The sequence below is a fragment of the Carassius auratus genome, chromosome 47 (genome assembly GCF_003368295.1).
Source record: "Carassius auratus strain Wakin chromosome 47, ASM336829v1, whole genome shotgun sequence".
Classification (NCBI taxonomy): domain Eukaryota; kingdom Metazoa; phylum Chordata; class Actinopteri; order Cypriniformes; family Cyprinidae; genus Carassius; species Carassius auratus.
In genome coordinates, this window is record NC_039289.1 from 6,935,832 (window position 1) to 6,960,266 (window position 24,435).

General features: G+C 38.3%; 2 protein-coding genes, 1 long non-coding RNA gene, 1 other non-coding gene and 1 pseudogene across 5 annotated transcripts; 3 read left to right on the top strand and 2 right to left on the bottom strand.

The window, feature by feature from the left end:
* Positions 1-607: 607 nt before the first annotated feature.
* Positions 608-5,482, top strand: LOC113064950 (BTB/POZ domain-containing protein 2-like; annotated as a pseudogene).
* A 709-nt stretch (positions 5,483-6,191) lies between these two features.
* LOC113064951 (uncharacterized) lies at positions 6,192-8,933 on the bottom strand. The gene is made up of 5 exons (XR_003278913.1): positions 8,808-8,933; positions 7,183-7,379; positions 6,900-7,028; positions 6,720-6,821; positions 6,192-6,531 (listed from the first exon to the last, which is right to left on the bottom strand). It is a non-coding gene; the product is annotated as an uncharacterized LOC113064951 (long non-coding RNA).
* On the bottom strand, positions 6,610-6,675 carry LOC113065238 (small nucleolar RNA SNORD37). Its single transcript, XR_003278963.1, has one exon. It is a non-coding gene; the product is annotated as a small nucleolar RNA SNORD37 (small nucleolar RNA).
* A 2,131-nt stretch (positions 8,934-11,064) lies between the features above and the next one.
* LOC113064948 (cyclic AMP-responsive element-binding protein 3-like protein 3-A) lies at positions 11,065-20,478 on the top strand. 2 transcript variants are annotated; one of them, XM_026235971.1, is made up of 11 exons: positions 11,065-11,270; positions 13,451-13,507; positions 13,767-13,880; positions 14,200-14,434; positions 14,624-14,757; positions 14,922-15,032; positions 15,122-15,228; positions 15,462-15,530; positions 15,615-15,699; positions 16,623-16,719; positions 19,010-20,478. In XM_026235971.1, exons 2-11 carry the CDS (start codon positions 13,487-13,489, stop codon positions 19,321-19,323), a joined length of 1,287 nt encoding a protein of 428 aa, XP_026091756.1. In that variant the 5' UTR covers positions 11,065-11,270; positions 13,451-13,486; the 3' UTR covers positions 19,324-20,478. The 2 variants fall into 2 exon arrangements, with proteins under 2 accessions (XP_026091756.1, XP_026091755.1); XM_026235970.1 differs by lacking the exon at positions 11,065-11,270 and having other exon boundaries at positions 13,258-13,507.
* A 430-nt stretch (positions 20,479-20,908) lies between these two features.
* Positions 20,909-23,819, top strand: LOC113064952 (relaxin-3 receptor 1-like). Its single transcript, XM_026235972.1, has 2 exons — positions 20,909-20,934; positions 21,133-23,819. The coding sequence occupies exon 2, from the start codon at positions 21,880-21,882 to the stop codon at positions 23,080-23,082; it is 1,203 nt and encodes a 400-aa protein (XP_026091757.1). The 5' UTR covers positions 20,909-20,934; positions 21,133-21,879; the 3' UTR covers positions 23,083-23,819.
* Positions 23,820-24,435: the final 616 nt, after the last annotated feature.

The window sequence follows — 24,435 nt, forward strand, 5'->3', positions numbered from 1 at the left end:
ATGGTTTAACTAGTATTTATTTATTTATTGCCATAAAACCAACTACAAAATTACTACACTTGCAGTAAATTGCTACAGCACTTAAAGCCTAATTATGGCAATGTAAAAAAAACTGTAGTAGTAGATTAGTAAATACAATATGTCCCTAATTAAATTATTGGCTTTTATTGTCACTGTACTGAAGTTAAGGCAAACTATTATTAAGATCAGCAATATATTGTTTACGCTACTCCATGATGTTAATTCATTGTATATTTCTAATAATTACTTGTATCTTAATTTGTATTATTATTTCATTATCATTATAATTGTAAAAGGCATTACAAAGGTGCTTGGGTCAGCTGCTGTTAATGATATTTCACTGGTTTGCAGTATAATTTTACACTAAACAGACATCTAGCTAACTCGGGAAGGAACTAAGGAATGTATAATAAATAAGTGAATGAGTGAATTAATTAATTGATTGATTTAAGATTTGACATAATTCACAATTTTAAAACTCACATAAATATCTATTACAGCAGGGACCAAAAAAGTACAAAAATTATTGGAAATAATGATTTACTTAACAAACAAACAACCAAAAACCCAAGAATCTGAAAAATTGCACTTGTTGATTGATTCTACAGTATTATTGAACTTAACCGTTCACATTTACACTACTCAAATGGTTAACACTTCATTTTTGGCCATGTGGGAAAAGTCATTCTCTTAGTTTCATGCCACTTTCCACAGTCACACTTCCTAAAATGAAAACTTTCCACGCACACCTGCCTCCTCTTCAATAAAGCGTTGGCTGGAGAATAAAACGGTCACATCCTAAACATGAAAACTACAATTAATTGTAAGAAGGAAGGCCGAGTTAATTAAAAGGGGACTCGATGATGTTCGAATCTCTCGTGGAAAGGCAGTCATTTGGCCAGTATTTCTGGTTATGCGCTGTTGTGTGTATTTATTCCAGCAGAGCCTGCAGTGTTGTTCACCATCCAAGATGGCTGCGGGTGAAAGCAATAGCAGATCCCCATGTCTAAACTTGTCTACTTCGGGGCCGCTTGGCAATGCACCGCCGAGCAACAGCGCTCATTCCTCACCCGCAAGCAACAGGGGAGCCGTGGGTGCAGCCGTTGGGATGAACCGGGGCGCGGGGAACGCGAACCCTCGGTCAGGCCCGGAGAACGGCGGAGGCGCCGAGTCTGCGGTGAGGAGCACGCCGAGCGCGCAGAACCCTCCCCGGCAGTCGGTCGCTCAGAGCGGAGCGACTTCAGGCGCTGCGTCAAACATGACGGCGACATCATCATCATCCTCCTCCTCATCCTCATCAACCGCGTCCTCCTCCGTCGACGCGTCCGCCGCCGTCTCCTCGCTTCCCAGCAGCCCGGCTTCAGTTTTGGTTTATCGAGAGCCGGTCTACAACTGGCAAGCGACAAAAAGTACAGTGAAAGAAAGGTTTGCATTTTTGTTTAACAACGAAGTGCTAAGTGACGTCCATTTTTTGGTTGGGAAGGGAATGGGAGTGCAGCGCATTCCAGCGCACAGGTAGGGATGAATAGCGGTCTGTTTGTATGTTTTACTGGAGTCATTTTTGAATCATTCTGTATATTGCAATAAACTAAACTTATGGCAAACTCTCCCGCTCGATGGATATAAACTAAAGTATTTGTCTCGGCGAGGATAAATCAATATTTAATCCTCAAATGGCCGTATTTACAGCCCGGTCCCGTTGCTCTTCGCAGATTTGCTCTCGCTGTGGGAAGTGCCGTGTTTGATGCCATGTTCAACGGTGGCATGGCAACAACGTCGACCGAAATTGAACTGCCAGATGTGGAACCGGCTGCATTTCTAGCCCTTCTCAAGTAAGAATGGGCCGAGGAATGCTGCGCTGCACGTTTAATGCTCTGTCCTGCTCTTCTGTGTGTTGACCTCTGTTTTTTTCATGACGTCCTTTAGATGCCCTCTGCCATGTAACTGCAGTCAGCAGACCCTTGCAAACATTTAAACATTTACCATGGCATATACACGTGATTTCCGCCGACATACCAAGAACAGTTTCTGTTCCCACTATTACCCAACAACAGTGTTAGTAAGCTTCTGGATTCTTTGTTAGTTTTTAATGATTGTGCTGGATCGAGCTATTCTTGGCGGAAAATAAACCGTGGTAAATGTTTGCAATAAATCAGAACTTTGAAATATATTACCCATTGTTGACAGAAGCAATAACTAGTCTCAAACCAAATTAAATGGGGATCAATATTTTATTCCATTTATGTCTATCTATCTATCTATCTATCTATCTATCTATCTATCTATCTATCTATCTATCTATCATTGTCTTTCTGTGAGCTGGCAAGTCTATAATATTTTTTTTCCCTTTTGCAATTGCAGATTTTATACTCCGATGAAGTGCAAATTGGACCAGAGACCGTTATGACCACGCTATACACTGCCAAAAAGTACGCAGTTCCTGCGCTCGAAGCCCACTGCGTCGAATTCTTAAAGAAAAACCTACGTGCTGACAATGCGTTTATGTTGCTCACCCAGGTAATCACAGGGTTGATATATTGGCGCTAGGAACTGACATATTGGACTGCACCTTTGATTCCCTTTCAAATCCTAGCAAACAGCGCCTCAAGCTTATTGAGTGTGTTTGTTGTCTGCTTTTTTTTTGCACGCGTCCTATTATAGATTATATGAAAACACAGTTCCTTTTGCTTTCAGGCACGGCTTTTTGACGAGCCCCAGCTGGCTAGTCTATGCTTAGAAAATATCGACAAGAACACCGCTGATGCGCTAGCCGCCGAGGGCTTTACGGATGTCGACCTCGGTATTGCTCCTAAGTATCAAATATCACAACAGAATACAATCAGAAGAGTGAGTCAGAAATAGAGCCTGTTATGTTCCCTCCGGTGCAGACACTCTCATGGCAGTCCTGGAGAGAGATACGCTGGGGGTACGGGAAGTCCGTCTCTTCGGGGCTGCGGTACGTTGGGCAGAAGCTGAGGCCCAAAGACAACAGTTACAGCCCACGCCGGAGAACAAGCGTAGAGTGTTGGGAAAAGCGCTTTCCCTTATTCGCTTCCCGCTCATGACTATTGAAGAGTTTGCAGCAGGTAATTTTCATCAGATCCTTGATTATGAAACCATTTCTGAATACTTTTCTGGCAAGTGGATCTGCAGTATTTCTGGCTAAGCTAAAAGGCTAGTGATAGCTACTTTAGCTTCCTGAGTGGCACTAGCCATAGCGCTAAACCTTGTGTGTGTGGGCGATAGGTCCAGCTCAGTCTGGTATACTCACAGACCGGGAGGTGGTCAGTCTGTTCCTGCATTTTACTGTCAATCCGAAACCACATGTAGAGTTTATTGACCGACCTCGCTGTTGCCTCCGGGGGAAAGAGTGCAGCATCACGCGCTTCAGTCAAGTGGAGAGCCGCTGGGGCTACAGCGGAACCAGTGACCGCATCCGGTAAGGTTTTTTTTTTTTTTTTTTTTAAACCATTGATTGAGAAAGTGCTGAGACACTAAATGAGAACATTGATTTGATTCCAGTCATTTTATGTGCCTTATATAGGTGGAATGTTAAAAACTTTTGTCAAATAAAATTTGCATTCAAATTCCTCACAGGTTTTCTGTGAACCGCAGAATATTTGTGGTGGGATTTGGGCTCTATGGGTCCATACATGGTCCAACTGATTATCAGGTCAACATCCAGGTGAGAACTAAGCCCCTTTTTCCTTATTTCAACCATGAATTGTCTGAAGAGTATGTTTGCTGATGGTGGGAGTGTGAAAATGTGGCAGTACGTGTGTGGTAATGGTGCATGTTTTCCTCAAATCTAGATTATACATACAGACAGCAACACCGTTCTCGGTCAGAATGATACAGGCTTTAGCTGCGATGGAACGGCCAGTACCTTCCGAGTCATGTTCAAGGAGCCTGTGGAAATTCTTCCCAGTGTCAACTACATTGCCTGTGCCACCCTCAAGGTAAAACAGACTCAAAATTGGAGTATCAATCCATTTGTATGCTAAAATGGTATTAAATACCACCTGACACCTATGAGCATTGGAAAGTACCAAATCATGGTTCCTTGCATCTCCAGTTGCGCTTATAATAGCTAATACTTAATTAACTAAAGTCTACTGGCTATTAATTATCATTGGCAATATACAGGAGTTTTAAAAGGAATCCATGGGATCTGGAATTTTGTGTGAGAGAAAAAGATTTTCCCATGCAGATTTTGCATCGTGTTCAAGTTGGTCAAGCAAATTCATTGCATTTACCAATAGAAAGCTGTTTGGTTTTAAAAGTGACTTCTTTGTGAGCTGTGCTTGAAACATTGCTACGCTCTTGGACAATGGACCAATCTATCCCTTGAAATCCTTCTGTGATCAAAGAATAATCATTTAATACAATTTGTCTGTATCATTTAATACAGTTTTTAATGTATTATAAATGAACCTGTGATGGAATGCTTTTGCAGGGACCAGATTCTCATTATGGGACCAAGGGGATGCGGAAAGTCACCCACGAATCCCCTGCTACTGGTACCAAGACCTGCTTACATTCTGCTATGCTGCAGGCAATAACAATGGCACTTCTGTAGAGGATGGACAAATCCCGGAGGTCATCTTCTACACATAATGACCAAGCAGAATCTCATGATTAAGGACTCTTGCATTGCATTTTGTGGCCAATTCACCTGTCTCTGTGTAGACCGGTGACCAAATACTGATCTCTCATTTCTAAAGGCTTTTGTTTTTAAGATTTGAAGCATGAGAATTCAGTCCTTTCAAAGTGTACTTTGGGTACCGATTCTGTTTTCTACCCAAGTAGCACCACATAGTTCCACCTTGATGTTATGACCAGCCAATGTCATTGCTAATTAACGAATAGGTGAACTTCTTCATTGCAGTGATTTACCACAGGTACAGTTCAACTCTAGAGGGTAACTCTTTTCCGTTTGTATTTATTTGAATGTTGATAAGTGGTGTTTCTTTTGGTCTGACCTTTGAGCCTTGATTGCTCATCAGTCTTTCAAGTCGCACTGATGCACTTCAGCCCCAGGCGCAAGAGTAAGTTTGGGTAAAGTACACTACATCTCGATTAAGATGTCAATTCATTGTAAAATTGACTTATGTACCCATTTTGAGTGGCCTGCACCCCTTGGTAGAGGTGAAATTCCATTTCTTTGACAGCAGTGTGAACATTAGATGTTTATAAGGTGTTGTTTTACCATAGTTGCCCTTCTAGTTAATAGTGATTAAACTACAAGCACTTGCATTCACTATGCCATTGTATAAAAGCTCTGAAGTATTGACTGCAGTGGACACATTCCTATTCCAGATTCTGAATATTCTTTTCTTGAGATGTTGATTTAAAATGAACAGGAAACAGCTTCATGAATGTATCAATGCTTACCTTGTAAGCGCTGTAAATATGTCCTTGTCTTGTTTCTGTATGTTTAATTAAAGTCTGCACCCCTAGTTCAGGTCACAATGGATCCATTTATGCAGCATACACACACAATAGTGAATACTAAGAGCTTGTTTTTATTTGAGTGGCATTTGCTTATGCAAAACTTGTTACAATTGATTTTTTTTTTGACTTGGTTATGGAGCAGTCATATGAGGCTGACTTCCAAGTCTTGGGTTCCTTCTGAAATGAATATACATCTTTGTGCCCGCCGAGTTAGATCGTTTTGAAACTAGCACTCTCACATTCACCCTTTGTTGTTCCGAACTCAAATGTGTAACAGGTACTTAAGTATAATATTTTGATGGGTTTTATATGTACTAATACCAGGGATTGCCTTTGCATGTTAACTCTAATCAGCACTACCTACTATCAATCAACTTTGACTAATGGACCCTTGTCAGAATAAATGACATTTAACATGATACAAATGAAAAAAAAAAAAAAAAAACCAGAGGTATCGCACTAAAGTACATTCGTGCGTGCAGGTCGAATGGACCGTACATTAATCCATCATTTACATTCAAATTATTTTTTTCCAGCCTAAAATCCTGAAATGAAGTCTGTATTTCTTTGAAATGGAAACTAAAGACTTATAATAATCTAGTATGCACATACATACTACACCTGAATACATTCTTATTATGGCATATCAAAACCTTACCACTTAAATACACTTATCAAAATATTTCAGGCTAACAAAATTTCTCATGACAAAAAGATTTTTACTTTGAGGTTGCTAATCTCTTTTAATACTACAGCAAGCACACAATATGTATTAGGATACAAGCCATGTACACAGTACATAAATTGCGCAATTGTATTTGACGGTTTAAGCACAAAACATTAATTTCCAGTTTCACTAGGAACATAGAAAAACCACAATTGCCTGTTGGTCCAAAATTCAATAAGGCATTTTAAAACCATAGTCAGATCTTGACTGTACGTTTTGAATTCATCTAAATCTCCATAGTGTTCGTCTTGCCCTCAGGATTTTATCTGATGTCCATCTTCTCAATCGGTTTAGAGGTTTCCCTCGAAGTGTGTGATGGCATCAAATATCTACACCGTGGAAAAAGTTAATTCCATAAGATATCCATATTTAGGAGTCAAACAATCCAAAGTAGTTCACAATAGCCATGTCAGACTGAAATTTTTCATCAAGACAATCAGGTCAAAGTGAAGAATTTTTAAATCATCATAAATGGCTTGGGTAATATATGTTAGCACTCAAAGTGCAGATTACTCACTTTTAAAGTAGGGTCCAGCATCAAATGGGCAAGTTCTGGGAAGCTTTTTCCATCTGGTGCGGAAGACTTGCTACAACTTCCCAGAGGAAGGGTTAAATGTACCTGTAAGAAATGGTCACTTTACATAAAGAAATTACATTTGATTCAGTTGTGTTGTTCTTTTGGGTTTTCCTATCTCACCAATCTCCCCAAAGCTTCAAGTTCTCCACCTTCTTGCACCATTCAGCTGGTCCCAGCTGTGCTTCACCATTGGCAGCAAACTGCTTCAAAGTGAAAGCAGTCCAGATCCAAAGCCAATAGTTTCAACGACTAGATCAAAATAGCGGGACATTAAAAAAAGTACACTTAACCTACTTTAAAACATTTTGACAATTAGTCTAAAATTAAACCACAAGATAGTGTAGAAGGATAGGTTCTTTTCAAAAATCAAAAAGGTCCCATGAGCGAGCCATGAGGAACTCACCACAATGTTGCCCATAGGTCCGTTCTCATTCTTGCCATATGTGGAGATGATCATGTTGACGTTCTCGAATGAAAGCACTGGAAAGTATGGTACAGCTCTTCAGGGCCCAGCTGCAGCTCTAGCAATGCATGGTCCATCTTGTTCATCATCAATACTGGCTTTAACCTCTTAGCAATGGGCCTGTATGAGCATAGTCTCTGCACGACAGCAAGTTTTATAATTTGAATAAATATGCCAGACAATCATACAACATTTCAGAAGTCAAATAATATAATAATTGGCTGCGCTCATATATGGCACCTTAGATTCTTAAAAATAAAAGGTTCTTTATTGAAATCTATGGTTCCATGAAGAACCTTTAACATTCATGGAATCTTTCTACTGCACAGTAATTAATAAGCATAAAAGATAAAAAAAAAAAAGAGGTTTACTGAAAGGCTCTCTGACATAGTGATAACACATGTTGCCTTCTCTAGTGCAGCTCAACCAGGTCTAGTCCCATTCGTTAATATTTGTGATATCACAAAACCCGGAAAACATGCATTGTAGTTCAAATGCATTGTTCGTGGTGGTTTTTGAAAAGTGATTTGTTAGGGAAGTCACGGCCTAGTGGTTAGATAGTTTGACTCCTAACCCTAGGGTTGTGGGTCTCAGTCTTGGGCCGGCAATACCATGACTGAGGTGCTCTTGAGCAAGGCACCAAACCTCCAACTGCTCCCTGGTCGCCACAGCATAAATGGCTGCCCACTGCTCGGAGTGTGTGTGTGTGTGTGTGTGTGTGTACACTTTGGATGGGTTAAATGCATAGCACAAATTCTGAGTATGGGTCACCATACTAGGCTGTATGTCATGTTCACTTAAACAAAATACCTTGTTTTTAATTGGACTTTGAGCTTTGTAACTTTGCAGATCTTTTTTATGCTTGAACAGCAACATTACAGACTTACTAAAGTTGAAGTGGAATAGCATAATAGCACCACTTTAAGAAAGAATAGTTTACCATAATGTTCACTCAATCCCAACGGTACCAATGATTTTGGACTAAATAATGACTACTAATCGGCCTGGATGCATGAAGGTACAAATCATGCAGGAGCAAAGCTATGTTTAGGTTTTATTCCTTTAAAATGTAATGTGAACACACAATTCAAACAAATTTGAGCAGTGGCTGTCGTTTAAGTAAAAGGCAGATTGTGCCATTTTTTTTTTTCAGTTACAATGAACAGTAATAGCTCACGTGATCTCAAAATGGCAGCACCCATGAGGAACATGTAAAATGAAATTCTAGATTGATATATCTTGGGTAATCATCTTATGCTGCTAGTATACATTAAGGTAACTACAGTAACTTTTGCAAAACTTTATTTACAAAAAACTACTGCAAACTAAGTTATTGAAAATGATTAACTCATCAACATTTCTTTTCAACAGTAAATGTATATGAACTTCTAGACTAGGTAGGATTTAATTCACATGTAATGCTAGTCAGTGCTTCAGAAGTGGCTCGTGCAGCATCCTCATTATTAAATCAAATTCAACCACTCCAAGCAATTAAATCGTGAAAAAATGTCAGACTTAAGAGGATTATTAACGCATAAAATAAATAACATCATATATCGACTTACCATTTTGACCGATGTTTTTGGATTCGTTTAATGGCGCAACGTTGCAACACAGTCGGTGAAAAGACCGATGACTTCAACTCTCATGAATGTATATCAAGCGCGCGCCGGACGTATTGTACGTGATGACGTCGGGCCACGGTTCACATTTAAAGGTGTAGCATCACTGAATATCGCTGTTTGAAGGTTAGCAGGGTACACAACGCTGATAAAATATAATTTAAATACAGTAAATTAAAGCCACATGTAATGATACAAATTGTAATAATTTAATAATTGAAACATTTCACACCGTTTCCTTACTATTAATTCAGAATAAAATAGGCATTCGGCCAGCAGATGGAGCCTCTTCACAACATTTTGTCACGTCTGGCAAACTATCAGGTTAGACGCCATATTGAATTTAACGCCAATAAAATGTTTTTTAAACTTCTGGCAAACGCATACAATTTTTTATAAAATCACATCTAAGAACTTGACTGTTTTTTTTTCCTATTCAATTTTTTAAATAGGATTTTTTTAAAAAGTTTTCGCCTTTGTATTATAAATTAAACTCGGGATGTTTAACGCCCTCAAACATCCTTGTAGAACTGGACTTACCTGTAAGATTCACATTCAATGGCAGTACTGTTACCCTCCAAACTGCAGAATAAACAGTAAGTTACATCTGGGTTGAATATGTGATTCAGCACATTGCATGCTTTGGCTCAGGTCATGCATTTGCTTTGAAGCAAAGGGCATAAGAGCAGCTTGATGTATGCACTCAATAATGAGAGATTTTGCACTTCAGAACGAGAAAGTTTAATTTCTAAACACTTTGTGCTCTATTTTTGTTTGTCTTGCAGACTGTTCTACAGGTTCAAGGGGCTGGAGCATGCTGATGGCTACAGCTCCCACGCAGATTGCATGTGAAGTAGAGAATAAAAATATACAACTGAATTTGAGCTCTTACTGTCTATGCAACGAGAGTCTTCACTATTGTTGAGAGGTGTACGGGAGGAAGAAGAGACTGCAACCAAGTCAAGGACATGAGTTCATTGAATATTACTATTTTAACTGAACCGAGAACAGGGTATTATTTTTTGTTTTGACAATGACACAATAGGACACCATCAGTCTGTCTTGAGGTGAAATCAAAGTGACAGAAAAGAGCAACCTGTTCAGGCGCATGAGCCTTCAAACTGTCTGACTGGCAAAAAACTTCCAGTCAATAAATGAAATAAGCAGAAAATATATATATATTTTTCAGTCGGCGCATTCATGACATGTTAGTTACTGCTGCTTATGCTTAGTTAAGTACTTTTCAGTGTCACTGGCTAAGAAAAAAAAAGCTGTAAAATATGGTATGGTAAAAACCTGTCAATTGGTTAGCGGTAAGTTCCCTTAAATCTTAAATGGGTCATTTCATGTAATATTATAGGAAAATACTGTTAAATATAGTCTTTGTAAGTGAAAAATAATAACCTAATAATTTACAGTGACAGAAAAAAAAAACAAATTGACATTCCCAGAATTCTCTGTGACCGCTCACATTTAGTTTCTGCTTCATTTTCTTAGCAGTTAGGGTTTTATATTACATAAAAGAAAGTTTTTTTTAAGAACTTTTTGCTAACATTCCCATTAAGTTATAATTCTTCTTCTTTTTTTTTGTTATGTTTTTTTTTTTCAGTTATGCAAACGAAAAGAGAACAGTTCGTTTTATCATTTTACAAACATTGAATGTTAGTTTTGAATGTTTTCTGAAACAAGTAGCAACATTTGAAAAATGTTAGCTTAACATCCAGCTAAAACATTTCGGCAGAAAAAAAAATTCCATGAACAATGTATAAATAATGTTATTATGCTAATGTTTTGAGAACAGTATTAAAGACCAGATACATTCGAACAAATACGTCATTGGAAGAAAGATCATAACTTTGAGAGAAATTTCTGAGCATTCCTTGTTATTTCGGATCTTGTTAAATTAATGTTTAGTCGTGTGTTACTATGATGGTGTTCTATATTTGTGTATATCACATGTGCATCTTCAATCTGTTAGTATTTACCTCAGTTTGTGGAAAAGCTGCTTGTGATGATCTTCCTGTGCCTTTCTCTTTACCATCTGTGTTTTTAGGTTGGATGTCAGTATGTCAAGGTAAAAACAGATTTTAGTAATTATTTCAGTTAGTGAAATATACATCTTTTATTTAGTAAATTAAAATGTTGCTCAAAATGTGGCCGGTGTTTTCTGCTCGTTGTAGAGCACTGAAGGATTCCTTGCACGAGTCATCTGTGATGCTTCAAAAGGGCTTTTGTCTTAGTAAGCAATGCTTTCATAAGGAGAAAACATTGATGTATTGTAGAAGGGGACAAGGAGGAGGGGAAACATCCAGGAAAACTGTCTGTCCTTGAGTTTTCCTACAAACTTTCCCTGAAATTGACACTCCATGTAGGAATTCCACCGTCGAATTAGTCTCATGTGAAGAGGTACGTGAGTGCTTTGTAAAATAGCATCTGATGCTTTGAACCGTGTGCGTGACTCTGCTTACTTTGAGTTTTCCTGAATACATGTGACATTGTGCCTGAATCTGTGTTTGCTAACTAAGAGTAAGCTAAGAAATGTCTGGTGACTGTTTCAACAAAGCCCATCTAACACACAATAGATCTCCTCTGAGAATGAGAAATTCTTTTTTAAATCTACAGCCTACACAATATGATTCCTCGCAAATCACAATAGCTTGCCTGATGAGATGATAGTTTTATAATTAAGGCATATAATTAATAAATTAAAACAAAACAAAATATTCTGGTGAAGTTGGAAAAGTACAATTAATACTAAAATTATAATTAATTATTAAAATCATGTCTCTGTAATACAGAACATGTTTTAGTCCATTGGCTGAGACTGATTAACTAGACACCTACATTTATGAAAATATTCATGCTTCACTTTTTGATAGATGAGTAGATAGGTCTCATCATTTTGAGGTAAATGTTTTCAAAAGTCTGAAAAATCTGTGTGTAACTCTAAAGAACGTCACTACCGAACACCATTTTTTTTTCATAATTTTTTTTTTGTGTGTACAACTGTTAAAACTGTGCTAGATAACCATGTGCTGATTAGCATTTTTGAGACACTACCGTAACATGTCATGACCGAAACATGTCATCATTGTTTCGGTAGTGACAAAAGGGAATACATAATCTTCATATTTGCGGGAAATAAACAAAATTTTTGTATGGTTATGCATTTTTTTTTATATATAATTTAGTATGTTTTAGTTGTGTTTTTGTATGCAAGTTAAAATTCTGTAATGTGATGTGATCTCTATCAAAGAATTATGGCACAACTGAAAATGTGCAGTCACAACCGAAACATGGGATCTTTTGTCAAAAATAAAGTATACTGAATTATCAACTAAGATGTTATGAGAGTTTTTGGTTCAATGTATATTCAAACTAATGAATCCTTAACTTTAAATTCATTATGATCAACATTTTGCCTTTTTCAAAAAAAAAAAAAAAAAAGGATTAAAATACCTACTAATCTCATAAATTACACTTGAAATATTGTTAAAAATGTAATTACTATTGAGTTTCCTCTGATTATTTTTTTTATAATATTGCAAAAAATATGTATTTACAATGTAGATGTAAGATAAATCTTTATAGGTCAATATAACCCTTCTAATTAAATTATTATTGCGGTAGTGACAAATTTGGTGTGTGGAGAAATAATCCCAAATTTTATGAAACTACAATATGAGAATTACCTGCGTAATTACTAGAAATGTTTACATGGTTATTATACAATATGCTTATATACTTTTTGTTTTGGAATTTTTTTTTTTTTGTTTCCAAAATTTTTCCAACTCTGTCTTTGGACCAATTCTGTAGAATGGCCCATATATGCATGATTCAAAACAGCGTAGATGTCAAAAAACAGGTCTTTACCACTCAAAAACAATAAATAAACAACAACAAAAAAACAAAACAAATATAAAATGATTACGTTCTAAAACTAGTAATAATACATTATAGTTCATTATGCATATCAGGATTATCAGAAATGTGTGAAAGGTCAAATTACCTCAGACAGAAAGGAAAATATGACCTTTGAAATGGTTTGGCATCAGGTGTTTTCCATAACAAATGCCTGTAACTCTTACTTGCAAGTGCACTGAAACATTGAAGTAACTCTTGAGGAATTATTTTTCAGGGAATGAGAAGGGAAGTGTGGTATGATGTTTAGGAAAAAAATTTGCAAAACATTTAAACTACTTCTGGTAGTATATGAAAAACAAAAAAACAAGGTTTCATCATTATTTTTAGATGTCAGGTTGCCCTTTTGATGCACTTTATACCTGATATTAAATACTATTGGTCAATTATGTAAATGTTGTAGATTTTTACCTGATACAGTCAACCACAAAAGTGGTAATATGTTTGGTTGAAATACAAACTGCACAATTTCTCCAGGGTGTTCCCACATTATTATTTTTTTATCTTACATCCCAACAAAGAACAGCCAATCAAACACAGACCTGAGGATTATGACCTGATTGTTGCGTTGGAGTTCGAACTTTGTCCTGGGTGAGCAGAGGGACACAGACAGAGCATAGACTGATAAATATTTTGGTTTTGTCCCATTTTGGCCTTTTTTCAAGGATATTTTAGACTGCGTTACACTCTGGGACACAGTAATGGAGCACTATTCAGACCAGGTAAGTTCCAATGTTTCTAATTTTTACTAGATTTGCATGAAAAAATATATTAAATGTAGCGTCTTATCTAGCCTGCCTGTGTAATTTCTCATACAGAGCAAAGTTCAGAAAAAATTTTGAGTTCTTTGTTTTGTCTTATTGTTTCAACATTTATTAGATTTTACTTTTGCCGCTTTGGTCTATTTTCTATATTGTATCTTCCATTGAATCCCACTGACAACAAACGATATATACAGCAAATATATTCACTATATCTCAGGGCGGTGAAGGGTTAGAACTGCTCGATTTGCTCTTTGATAAGAATGACGGCATCTTACGGCATGAGGCTATGGGACCACAATATGATCAGCTTTGGCCAGTTCAAGATCCTCATGTAAGTCTGACTTCTTCCAAGTTTCTTCAATTCATCAGATTTGAACAAATAAGATGTAAATTCACCCCAAAATGACAATGATCGTTTACTTATCCTCATGTCATTCCAAATCTTTTTGACATTGTTCCTTGTGCAGAACACAAAAGAAGATATTCTGAAGAATGTTCATGTGCATACAATGACACTCAAATGGGGTCCAAAATTTGGACTCCGCTGACTTGCATTGAATGGACAAAAACAGTTTTTATCTTGATTCATGTTCTAGAGAAGAAAGAATGCAATATCTCATCATTCACCTTCCTGTATTTTTGTTTGCCAGATGATGATGCCCGTCCAGGGTAATGAGGACTTCTTCAACGCACTTTTAGGTGGGTATGACTCTGTTTCTGGTTCTCCAGTTTGGTCGCCCTCTCCTAGCGACAGTGGAATCAGCGAAGATCCTCATTCGGATCACATCGACAGTCCGCTGCAAACCGCAAGCCCTCCTTTGGAACCTTGTATTGTCATATCCCAGGCGCAAAACAATCTTGACACCAACTTCCCAATTAATTTCAGTGAGTATCAAATATTCGTGAAGTGAACTTTCCTGGTGACTCAAGACTGTATAAACATAGATAATTAGCCTCCCACTTATTGATTCACTGCATTATGCGGTGTTCTGAAGATAAGCCCCTATTTCTGAGCTTTGTAAATCTCTCCACATGGAAAGAATGAAAGATAAATTGTATTATCTGTTGCGGCAGATGGCTGGGAGACTGGTTTCTTACCAGACAGGGCTGAAGGGATGCAGCATGCATCTGAAACGCCACAGGCACAACCAACCGCTGGATTCCCCCTAACTGTCAAGGACCTGCTGCTATCTGGCACACCAGAGCCTGTGAGTTTGCACTCAGGCATGAAGCTAGGTAAAATACACAAGGCAGAATAGGGAAAAGGTGAACTGGAGTGCAGATGAAAGGTGAACTCGATAGGTTTCTGATTGTCCAGGCACACAGAGACGTTGATTGGATTTGTTACTTTTATGTCTGTTTGATATTCCAGACCGCAAAGGTGTCCCAGCAGTCCTACCAGGAGCTGGTTCTCACAGAGGATGAGAAACGACTACTTGCCAAGGAAGGAGCGACTCTGCCAAATCAGTTTCCGCTCTCCAAGGTTCTGTCTGTTGGCAATTACACCATAATAGTAGAGCGCAGCTGATAGTCTTTGTAGCTCAATGTTTCTGCTTCCCTCCCATGATCAAGTACGAGGAAAGGATTCTGAAGAAAATCCGGCGAAAGATCCGCAACAAGCAGTCGGCCCAAGAGAGCAGGAAGAAGAAGAAAGAATACATCGACGGCCTGGAGAGCAGGTATCGACTGTTGTGCTCAAACAAATGAAGCAAAAACGGAAGCTATGCGTTTCGAATCACAGAGTAAAAATCATTATACGAGTTGATGGAATTTCCAGCTACTGAACACAACCCCCACCTGGCAAAATACCAGGTGGAAGTCCACTGCTGTGTTTTGAGAATGAACTTGAGAGTGGATTTGATTACAGCCTTTTTTCTTTTACATGCTACTTATGGGAAATTTATTTCCGTAGGATGGCGGCATGCAGTGCGCACAACCAGCAGCTGCAGAGGAAAGTCTTCCAGCTGGAGAAATGCAACATGTGAGGAAATCATTTACTTGGTAATCTTCACACTCCATACAGGCTCCTGAAATTGAACTTTTTACCCCGATCTCTCCATTTTAGCTCACTGATGGAACAACTGCGTCGGCTGCAGGCGTTGGTCATGAATGGATCCAACAAACCAGTCCAGACTGGGACCTGCATTCTGGTAGGGGTTAAAAGAAGCAATATTAGTACATGAAAGATGAAGCCATACAATAATCAAGTTAAAATCACACACTACTCACATAACACACAGCATTTTCTCTGGTACATGCTGCTGATTTCTCTCAGTGCAAGTCAATGTTTTTTCACCACAAACACATTTTCAAAACACATTCTTGGGCTTATTTTAAATGATTTATCAGTACATGTTATTCCAAAGAAACTGGAAAGTATTTAGTTGCCTCGATGTATTAAAACAAGCACATGATTACTATTTCGTTTCCACAATTTTATTTCGGCACTCCGGGTTGGCGGAAAACCCCGCGTATTTATTTTAATTAATCTTCAAGTGCGCTTGTTCTTGTTTGTGTCATCAATCTGGCAACCTGCGTCTGCAAGTCTGAGGTGAAAAAACCCTGTCCAATATTTTCAATTTGGACTGCAATACCTAGTTCAACCACTCTGTGTCCATCCTACATACAGCACCTTTAAATAGCACTGTTTTCATTATGACAATAGTAATAAGATAATGTTTCTTGAGCACCATTTCTGAAGGATCATGTGACACTGAAGATGGGTGTAATGACAGATGAAAATTAAGCTTTCCCATTACACAAGTAATATTAATTGAAAATGCTATTTGTGGTTGACTTCAATTCAGTAAATGTAAAAAACCTATCATCTGAAGTCTCACACTGTGGTACATATTGTTGTGTTTTATGAGGTGGCACAATACTTGCTCTTAAGGAAATGCTCTTAAAGCAATAATCAGCCTTCCTCAACAAAAAGGAGGCCGGGCAAATAAGTAATCACATCTCCAATCTACAGCTACGTGATGACAAAAACGAATGTTACATCAAAGTTGTGCTTCACTAATTGCCGTTCTTGCTGCTTCCCTCAAGCCTCCCATTTGCCTCTGTCCCTCAGGTGCTACTTTTGTCTTTCACCTTGATTCTGCTGCCCAATCTTAAGCCCTTCGCAGACACCAAGGTCAGCCAGCACGGAGACTTCAGCCCATTGAGAGGTGAGTTTTCTGGCCGAAACAACTCTCCATCCAGTCCTTAAGGGGAAAAACCCATTACAGCTACCTTATATCCTCTAGCCACTAACTTGAGAGGAAAATGTCATGTTTGAAGAACAAGGGGCTCTTGAATCTGTGTAATGTATCATTTGGTTGACAATCTATTAGGCTTAGACTGAAAACTTTTGACAGTTATTGGAAGTACTGAGAGAAGTGACGCCGACTGGAAAAATGGCAAACAGCTTAGTCATGTTTCCCACACGCTGAATCAACGGAGTGGAAGAAAAGCTGTAATTTGTCCTCATCAAACTGCTGTCAGTGTTTCTGAAGGGGATCACAGTTCACAGTTTTGTTCAGTTAGCGTCCTGTTGAGCACCACGACTCTTTTGAAGTGGATGGTTGAAGTTCAGGAATAAAAGAACAAGGGAAAACATGTCACAGTGTGACTTGACTGAATTTCCTCCATAGACAATAACTAAAATTTCACTTTCTTCTTCCTGTAAATTAGCTATAGTCAAAACCAAGGTCATGAGTTTGATTATGAGTGAGGGATTGACAATATATATAAAAAGCATATGAATATCTTTGCATTATGGTGGGTTCTTCAACTTAGGGCACTTTTATGTCATAAAGGTTTATTAAAAAAATTGATTTAAACTTTTTGGCCTATGATGATCACAAAAACGTAGAAAGTCTTAATCAAGTTTAATCAATCCGTTTTAAATTTTTATTATTTATTTTTTTAAATGCCTCACCCCAATTTTGCTTTTTTTTCCAAATCTTTTCAAAAGTTAGTGTACTTGATTACCAATTTTAACAGTTACCACTTCAACAGCCTCAAAATAATTATGCTAGTTTTTGCTACACAATGCCGTTTCCTTTAGGAGACAAACATACATTCAGTTTAACCGCGAAAAAAAAGACAAATTAACATGAGCGTAACCGTGACCATAACTGTCTATTAACGCCTCAAAAAGTACAGATAATGTAAAATCTTATGTAAATATGACAAAATACATTCACGGACGTTATATTAAAAGTAACGTTACATCTTCCGTTCAGTAACGGTACATGAGGCAGTTAAGACCTCCGTGTCTGAGGCGAAAACCGCGTCCGTTTTTTTAAATATATATAACGTTAAGCTCCTTTGTTTCCGCCTTTCATAAAACCTTCCGCATTTCATACAACCGGGTAAACAATAAAAGATAACTTTACATTTTGAATATTTACTTAGTCTTTCACTCGCTTCTCGCTTCTTTCACGCTGAGAAAATGGCGGCTGCTCGCACTGGAGACGTACTATTTTGACGTGACGTGCGTGCTCCTCTTCACGTCCGCGTCCTCAACCCAGCCCCGCAGGGTTAAAGCAGAGACCTATTTTCAACCCAAACTTGGGTTAAAACATCCCAAAGACCTATCCAACTGCCTCAACCCAGCAGTTGGTTTGAAAAAACAACCCAGCGTTTTTTAGAGTGAAGGATACAATAGTGTCAGTAAAAACTTAAGAAGAAATATGAGTCATTATGTGTAAAGAAATTAAATAGAAGTTAAGGCAGATATCATTTGTGAACATAGTTTCAGTGTGTGTCATTTCCAATAAGCTAATTATCCATGTGTGAAAATACTATTTTTGTGTTTTTATGATAAAAAATGCCAGCTCAGAAATGAGCCTTAAAAGGAGTCAACCATTTTTTTTTTCACAAAAACAAAAAGTTTACAAAGTAATTTACATTACAGAACACTATATTAAATGCAAAACATGGTTTGGTGATATGTTGGAAATGTCACTGTGGTATTGTGATTTTCACAATAACAGAATTCTCTCGTGATCTACACAGCTGTTCAAAAGTTTGGTATCAGTAAGATTTTCAATGTGTTTTAAAGAAGTCTCTCCTGTTCATCATGGTTGCATTTATTTGACCAAAAATACAGAAAAAAATTTAATATTGTGAACTATTATTTCGATTTAAATTAATGGTTTTCTATTTCAGTATAGGCTACTTTAAAATATTATTTATTTCTGCAATGCAAATCTGATTTTTCAGCATCACTAATTTGAACAAAAAAAAAAAAACATTAAACATCTTACTGATGCTAAACATCTTAAAGGCATATAGACACTGATGTTAGACACTGATGTTAATTGTAAGTATTCATTACTTAAAACTATTGAGAGTTATTTTCTAAACTTTTGAGGCAGATATCAAGTGGTGTTAGTTTTAAAGAAGGATACCACAGACACCGTTTTCACAAGGAGTTTGAAGTAACTTTAAATTTTCTTTAACCCCTTTCAGTTCAGTCAAGGTCACTGCACAACCTTCAGCCTTCCCGAGTGCTGCGCGCCCTCGAGCACCCGTTCTCTGTGTCAGACGACTCCAAAATACTCCCGCGCTTCTCGGAGGATAAAAGTATGGCGGAGATCGCGTCGCTGCTGGGAAGACTTCAGAGGAGACCAGACTTCACCAATTACGACCCTGAATCTCACAACCACAGTTTAGACCTGCACGACGACCATCACCACGGAGACCCCATCACTGGTCATGTAGCGACAGTGACCTTGAATCCACGACGTGGCTCGAGGCGGAGTCCTCATGCTGATGATATGTGAAGGGCAGAAGGGGATTTCAGTTTCCCGCGGATTCGTCAAAACTCCTCTAACAGCGCTTCTGAAGGCGGGAGTCAGCTAACAGATGCTGGAAGCTCTTTTTTCCTTCTTCTTTCTGCTGAAGTAATTTTTAAGATATAGCCTAGTATATAGCTGCTTATTTATATTATCAAACTTTGGATTAAATAACAAGTCCAATGCGGGAAATTGATTTTCTCTCGTTTTAAGCTTGCCAGAAGCAGATTTCGTTTTCGTTAAAATGCAGTGGGGTCCAAACGCTGTTTTTTAAGCACAGAATAATTATTTTTGCAAGATTAACTGGCTTACCAAATGTATTTCGCTTGTTACAAGGCTAAACCCTAAATAAATACGTAGCTGTAAATTATCTTCATGTCTCCACTATACAAAAAATAGTCCACTAAAACGTACAAAATGAAAGAATAGCATCTAGACAAATGCTGAAATAATATTAATGTGATAGGCTATTAATACTGCTCTGGTAATTTTCAGTACAATCGATTAGAGACGCACAATGGTTTGTATAAAACAAGGGAGTGTGCCAGAAAGTAGTGCCGGTTTTATTTGTCGGAATGATACACAGTGCTGTCATGGAAAATCTCAGGCCGCTGGATGACGCGATTGACCAATTAGAATCAAGTATTCAGAGCGTCGTGTAATAAAATGTAAAAAAAAAAACTTTGAGTGATGTTGAAATAAAAAATGTGACAAAAATGTAATGTGATTTTCTTCAAAGTTTAATGAAAGCAATGAAATCTGACCGTTTCTATAGATTAATTAACATGGTCAATTTTAAAATGTTAAACATTTAATGTTTATTTAAAGAGTATATACAGAATTATTGCTGTGATCACTAGATGTTTGAACCATCAGCTTTGCCAGAATAACCTATTACTTGCACTACTGCTGAGGTGAATAATAATACAAATCAGCTCATTCAAATTCATGAATTTAACATTTTGAATCTTTCAACAAGTCTGTCCTTTGTTTGTCTTTTCTTTGAAGACAGTTTTGCTTTATGGGTATAAATCTGAATGCTGAAGTTATTTTACATTTTTAAGTGCAGTTTAAAGTGTTAGTGTGCATAAATTGCTTTTAATAAAATATTTGCTTTTTCAATAAAACACAGTGTAGAATTGCCTTTCAGTCTGTTTTATGGGGTTGCTTTGTTGTTACTTTTTCCAATCAATGTTTTAAAATGTGTCTTATGAAATAGACAGCCCTCTGTCTTCAACTCTGGTCCATGTCAACACAGAAATGCCTTTCAGCACAATTTGGATGTCACGAGAAACAGAATGAGGCCAATGCACATGAGAAGAACAACCTATCTCAGTAAAAACAAATAGCATCCTTAACAAATACACTTTTTATGTGATTTGACCCATTGCCAACATAAAGAAAACTAATGCTATAATCTATAAGAGATGCGCAAATAATTAGATATGAAAGCAGTAGTTTGTGTAGATTTCTATATATATATATATATGAATGAATCAAAATGTAAATGTCATCTTCATTTTCATTTTCTTTGACATTTCAGGGACTGTGTAAAGTGAAAAACCTTCAATGATCAGGAATGGGAAAACAGTGCAGGAGGTACTTCAAGTCACTTTCAGATAACTTTTTTTTAGATTATGCATAATCTTTCTCTTGTGCTCAGCAATAATATTCAAATGTAATTGAGTGAACAGGTTCAGCAGGTTTCGACAAAGAACAACCTATTTTTCAGGAAGGTTTCCATCTTACTCAGTGCCTCTTTAATCATACGGATAAACTTGCATCTTTCATCCACAGGACTGTGGTCTGTCTCTTTGCTTTGACGTTTCTCCCTTGGGTCCCTGGCCTCCAGGTTTGCACGTCTATTGCACCTGTCAGAGAGCTGCATTTTTACTAGATTAATCTGCTGCTGATTTGATGCACAACGTTTGTACAAATACATTTCAGACTCTCAGCTCCTCAAGGCAAAAACTGTGCAGTTCTTGGCTCAGCAATCTTCTAAATTAACCCAACAACTAAGACGAAAGGCTCCATAGCCTGAAATCAAAAGTTATCACTTTCATTGTATGGAGTTATTTTTAAGATTTGTGGGTTGTAATTAAAAGTCTGTGAATGTGAAAAAAGCATATCACGGATTGAAGGGAAATATGAAATAAATTGGTGCAATTGAATTGGAACAAATGAAATTAGAGGTGGCCTCAGCACACAGAGAAAAAAACTTTGACAATCATTTTGTATTATGAACCACAACACGTAAAAACTAGGTTATTATTACGCACCGCGTGTATGTGTCTGACATAAAAGTGGCGCGTGCCTCAGCAGCGCGCGGACGCGCATCATGCTCACCGGAGTATAAAAGAATGTGCGCGCGCTGCACAGCGCTCAGAGGTGCGCGAGACAGAGGGACTGATGAGACCGCGCTCTCGCTGCCAGTGAAGTAATTAGGCATACAAAGTGTGGTGAAATTGAGATAAATTACATCAATGGATACCTTTCTCCCTTTGCATCATTTCACTATGACAACGGACTGAGTGGAAGCCTGCCATGGAGAGGAATAATACCACACAAACTCTGAACTTGGGAGAATGTGAGCACACACTGGACACCAGTGCAGCACTGGACAATTGTACGGATTCTGCAAGCGGGAACCTCTCTTTACGTTGCTGGCTGCATTTGTTGACAAAGGAGTCTAGTTCAACATTACAAGGTGATGGGTCTAGTTTGGCTGTGCGTGTGATGATCGCTCTCATTTATTCAGTGGTGTGCGCTCTGGGGCTTGTAGGCAACTCTCTGGCGCTCTACCTGCTGCACTCACGTTACCGGCAGAAGCAGTCTTCTATCAACTGCTTTGTGATGGGTCTGGCTCTAACTGATGTGCAGTTCGTCCTAACCCTACCATTCTGGGCTGTAGACACGGCGTTGGACTTCCGCTGGCCATTCGGCAAAGTAATGTGCAAAATCATCAGCTCGGTCACCACGATGAACATGTACGCCAGTGTATTTTTCCTGACCGCCATGAGCGTGGCCAGGTACTATTCCATCGTGTCCTCGCTGAAGATGCACAGTCGCCGAGCAGCGGCGGCCGCGGCCAAGTGGATCAGCTTGGGCATTTGGATCGTGTCCCTGATAGCAACCCTCCCACATGCAGTTTATTCCACAATAGCCCAAGTTTCGACAGATGAGGAGCTGTGCATAGTCCGCTTCCCTGAAACCGGAAGCTGGGACCCGCAGTTGCTGCTAGGATTGTACCAGTTGCAAAAGGTCCTGCTTGGGTTTCTGATCCCACTGGTGGTGATCACCGTTTGCTATCTCTTACTTCTAAGAATTGTATTAAGCCGTAGGATTAGCGGCGTGGCCGGCTCCGAAAGTGAGCAGGGGCGGCTCAAGCGACGCTCGAAGGTTACCAAATCAGTTGTGATCGTCGTCCTGTCATTCTTTTTGTGTTGGTTGCCCAATCAGGCCCTGACTCTGTGGGGCGTCCTTATTAAGTTTGACCTGGTGCCCTTCAGCAAGGCCTTCTACAATGCCCAGGCATATGCTTTTCCACTAACTGTGTGCTTGGCCCACACAAACAGTTGCCTCAACCCAGTGCTTTACTGCCTGATCCGCCGTGAATTCCGGGCCGGACTCAAAGAGCTCCTGCTGAGGGCCACGCCGTCCTACCGAAGCCTCTCCCGGCTGCTCCCACGCAAGGCCAAAGTAGCCGAGGCACCTCCTGTACTGGTCCTCGTGCAGATGGATGTTTGAAAAAGCAGATCTTTCAAATTAATCCTTGTTTTTGATTGACAGGATGAAGCAGGTGTGAGGAGCGTCCTTTGGGAGCTGCCCCACTTTCCCTTCCGCTCGTTCAGAAACACTTGCGCACTTGTCTTTCTCAACTTCCACGTACCCACGTACCGACTGCTTTCACATGCACCTCCGGTCATCAGAGCCACCGGGGAATTCAGGACCCATTCACCCTTGTTTGCTTTGCTGCATATTGGTAGCATTGCTTAAGGATTTTTTCCTGAGACATCCTTCAAGGGAACGTGTTCCATGTATGTTTTTCAGGCTTTGAAAAAAGAAGAAAATAAAATGTAGAGATGTAGATGTTAAGGGTCTAGTCTTCTCTTATTTTATGAGATATTAAACAAAAATATGTGTAGGGGATCACTGGTTAAACCATCAATCAATACACTGTCAGTCATGATTTTACTTGCAGTTTTGTAGAATTTGATGAAGTTTCACACTTTGAGTTGTCTTTCACTGTATTTAAATCTTATATTGTACAAAAAACTAAACTAATAAAATACCTAACCATGTCGCTAACTAACAAAATGACAATTTTGTGAATTGCCATGGACCAGTCAAACTGTGCATGTGATAATTGTGATCATTTCAGTTTTGTTTTGAAAAATTCAATTTCACATAAAACTGTGTTTCTAAATCATTTAAATTAATATAACACCATATTTTATTAGAATTTATTAGACATACACCACAATAGAATACTATATTTGAGCCATTATGGGATAGTTCACTTAAAAAATAGCATTTTGTCAATTTTCCTCACCCTCCTATCTTTTCAAATTAACTTTTCAATTTATCAATTAAAATTTCCATGAAACATTAAATGAGATGTTTAGCAGAATGTTCAAGCTGCTCTCTTATTCACACTGTAAGCGGATGGAGTCCAGTTTTTAAAAAGGGGAAAAGCAACATAAAGCATTATAAACGACAGGACTCAAACACTATTTTCAAAGTATTTTTAACTAATACGAAACTTATGTGAGGAACGGCGTGAAATTTAAGTCAGAACACATTTAAAATCGCACCTGAGAGCAGTAGTCACCATTCACTTTCATTGTATGAAAAACAGCAGCTTGGGCATTTTACTATAAACCACTCCTTTTGTGTTACTTTGATGAAAAAAGTCAAACAGGTTTTGAAAGACATGAGGTGGAGTAAATAACAGAAAGTGCTTGCTGAAAGCTTTCTTATGTTGAATATATCCTTAGGGACTTAATCAATAAAATACAGCTTCGGCATTAAATATATTTGAAGGAATATACTGTGCAATAAATCATTTTTGGACTCTAAATCTCCATTCCTAAACCAAAA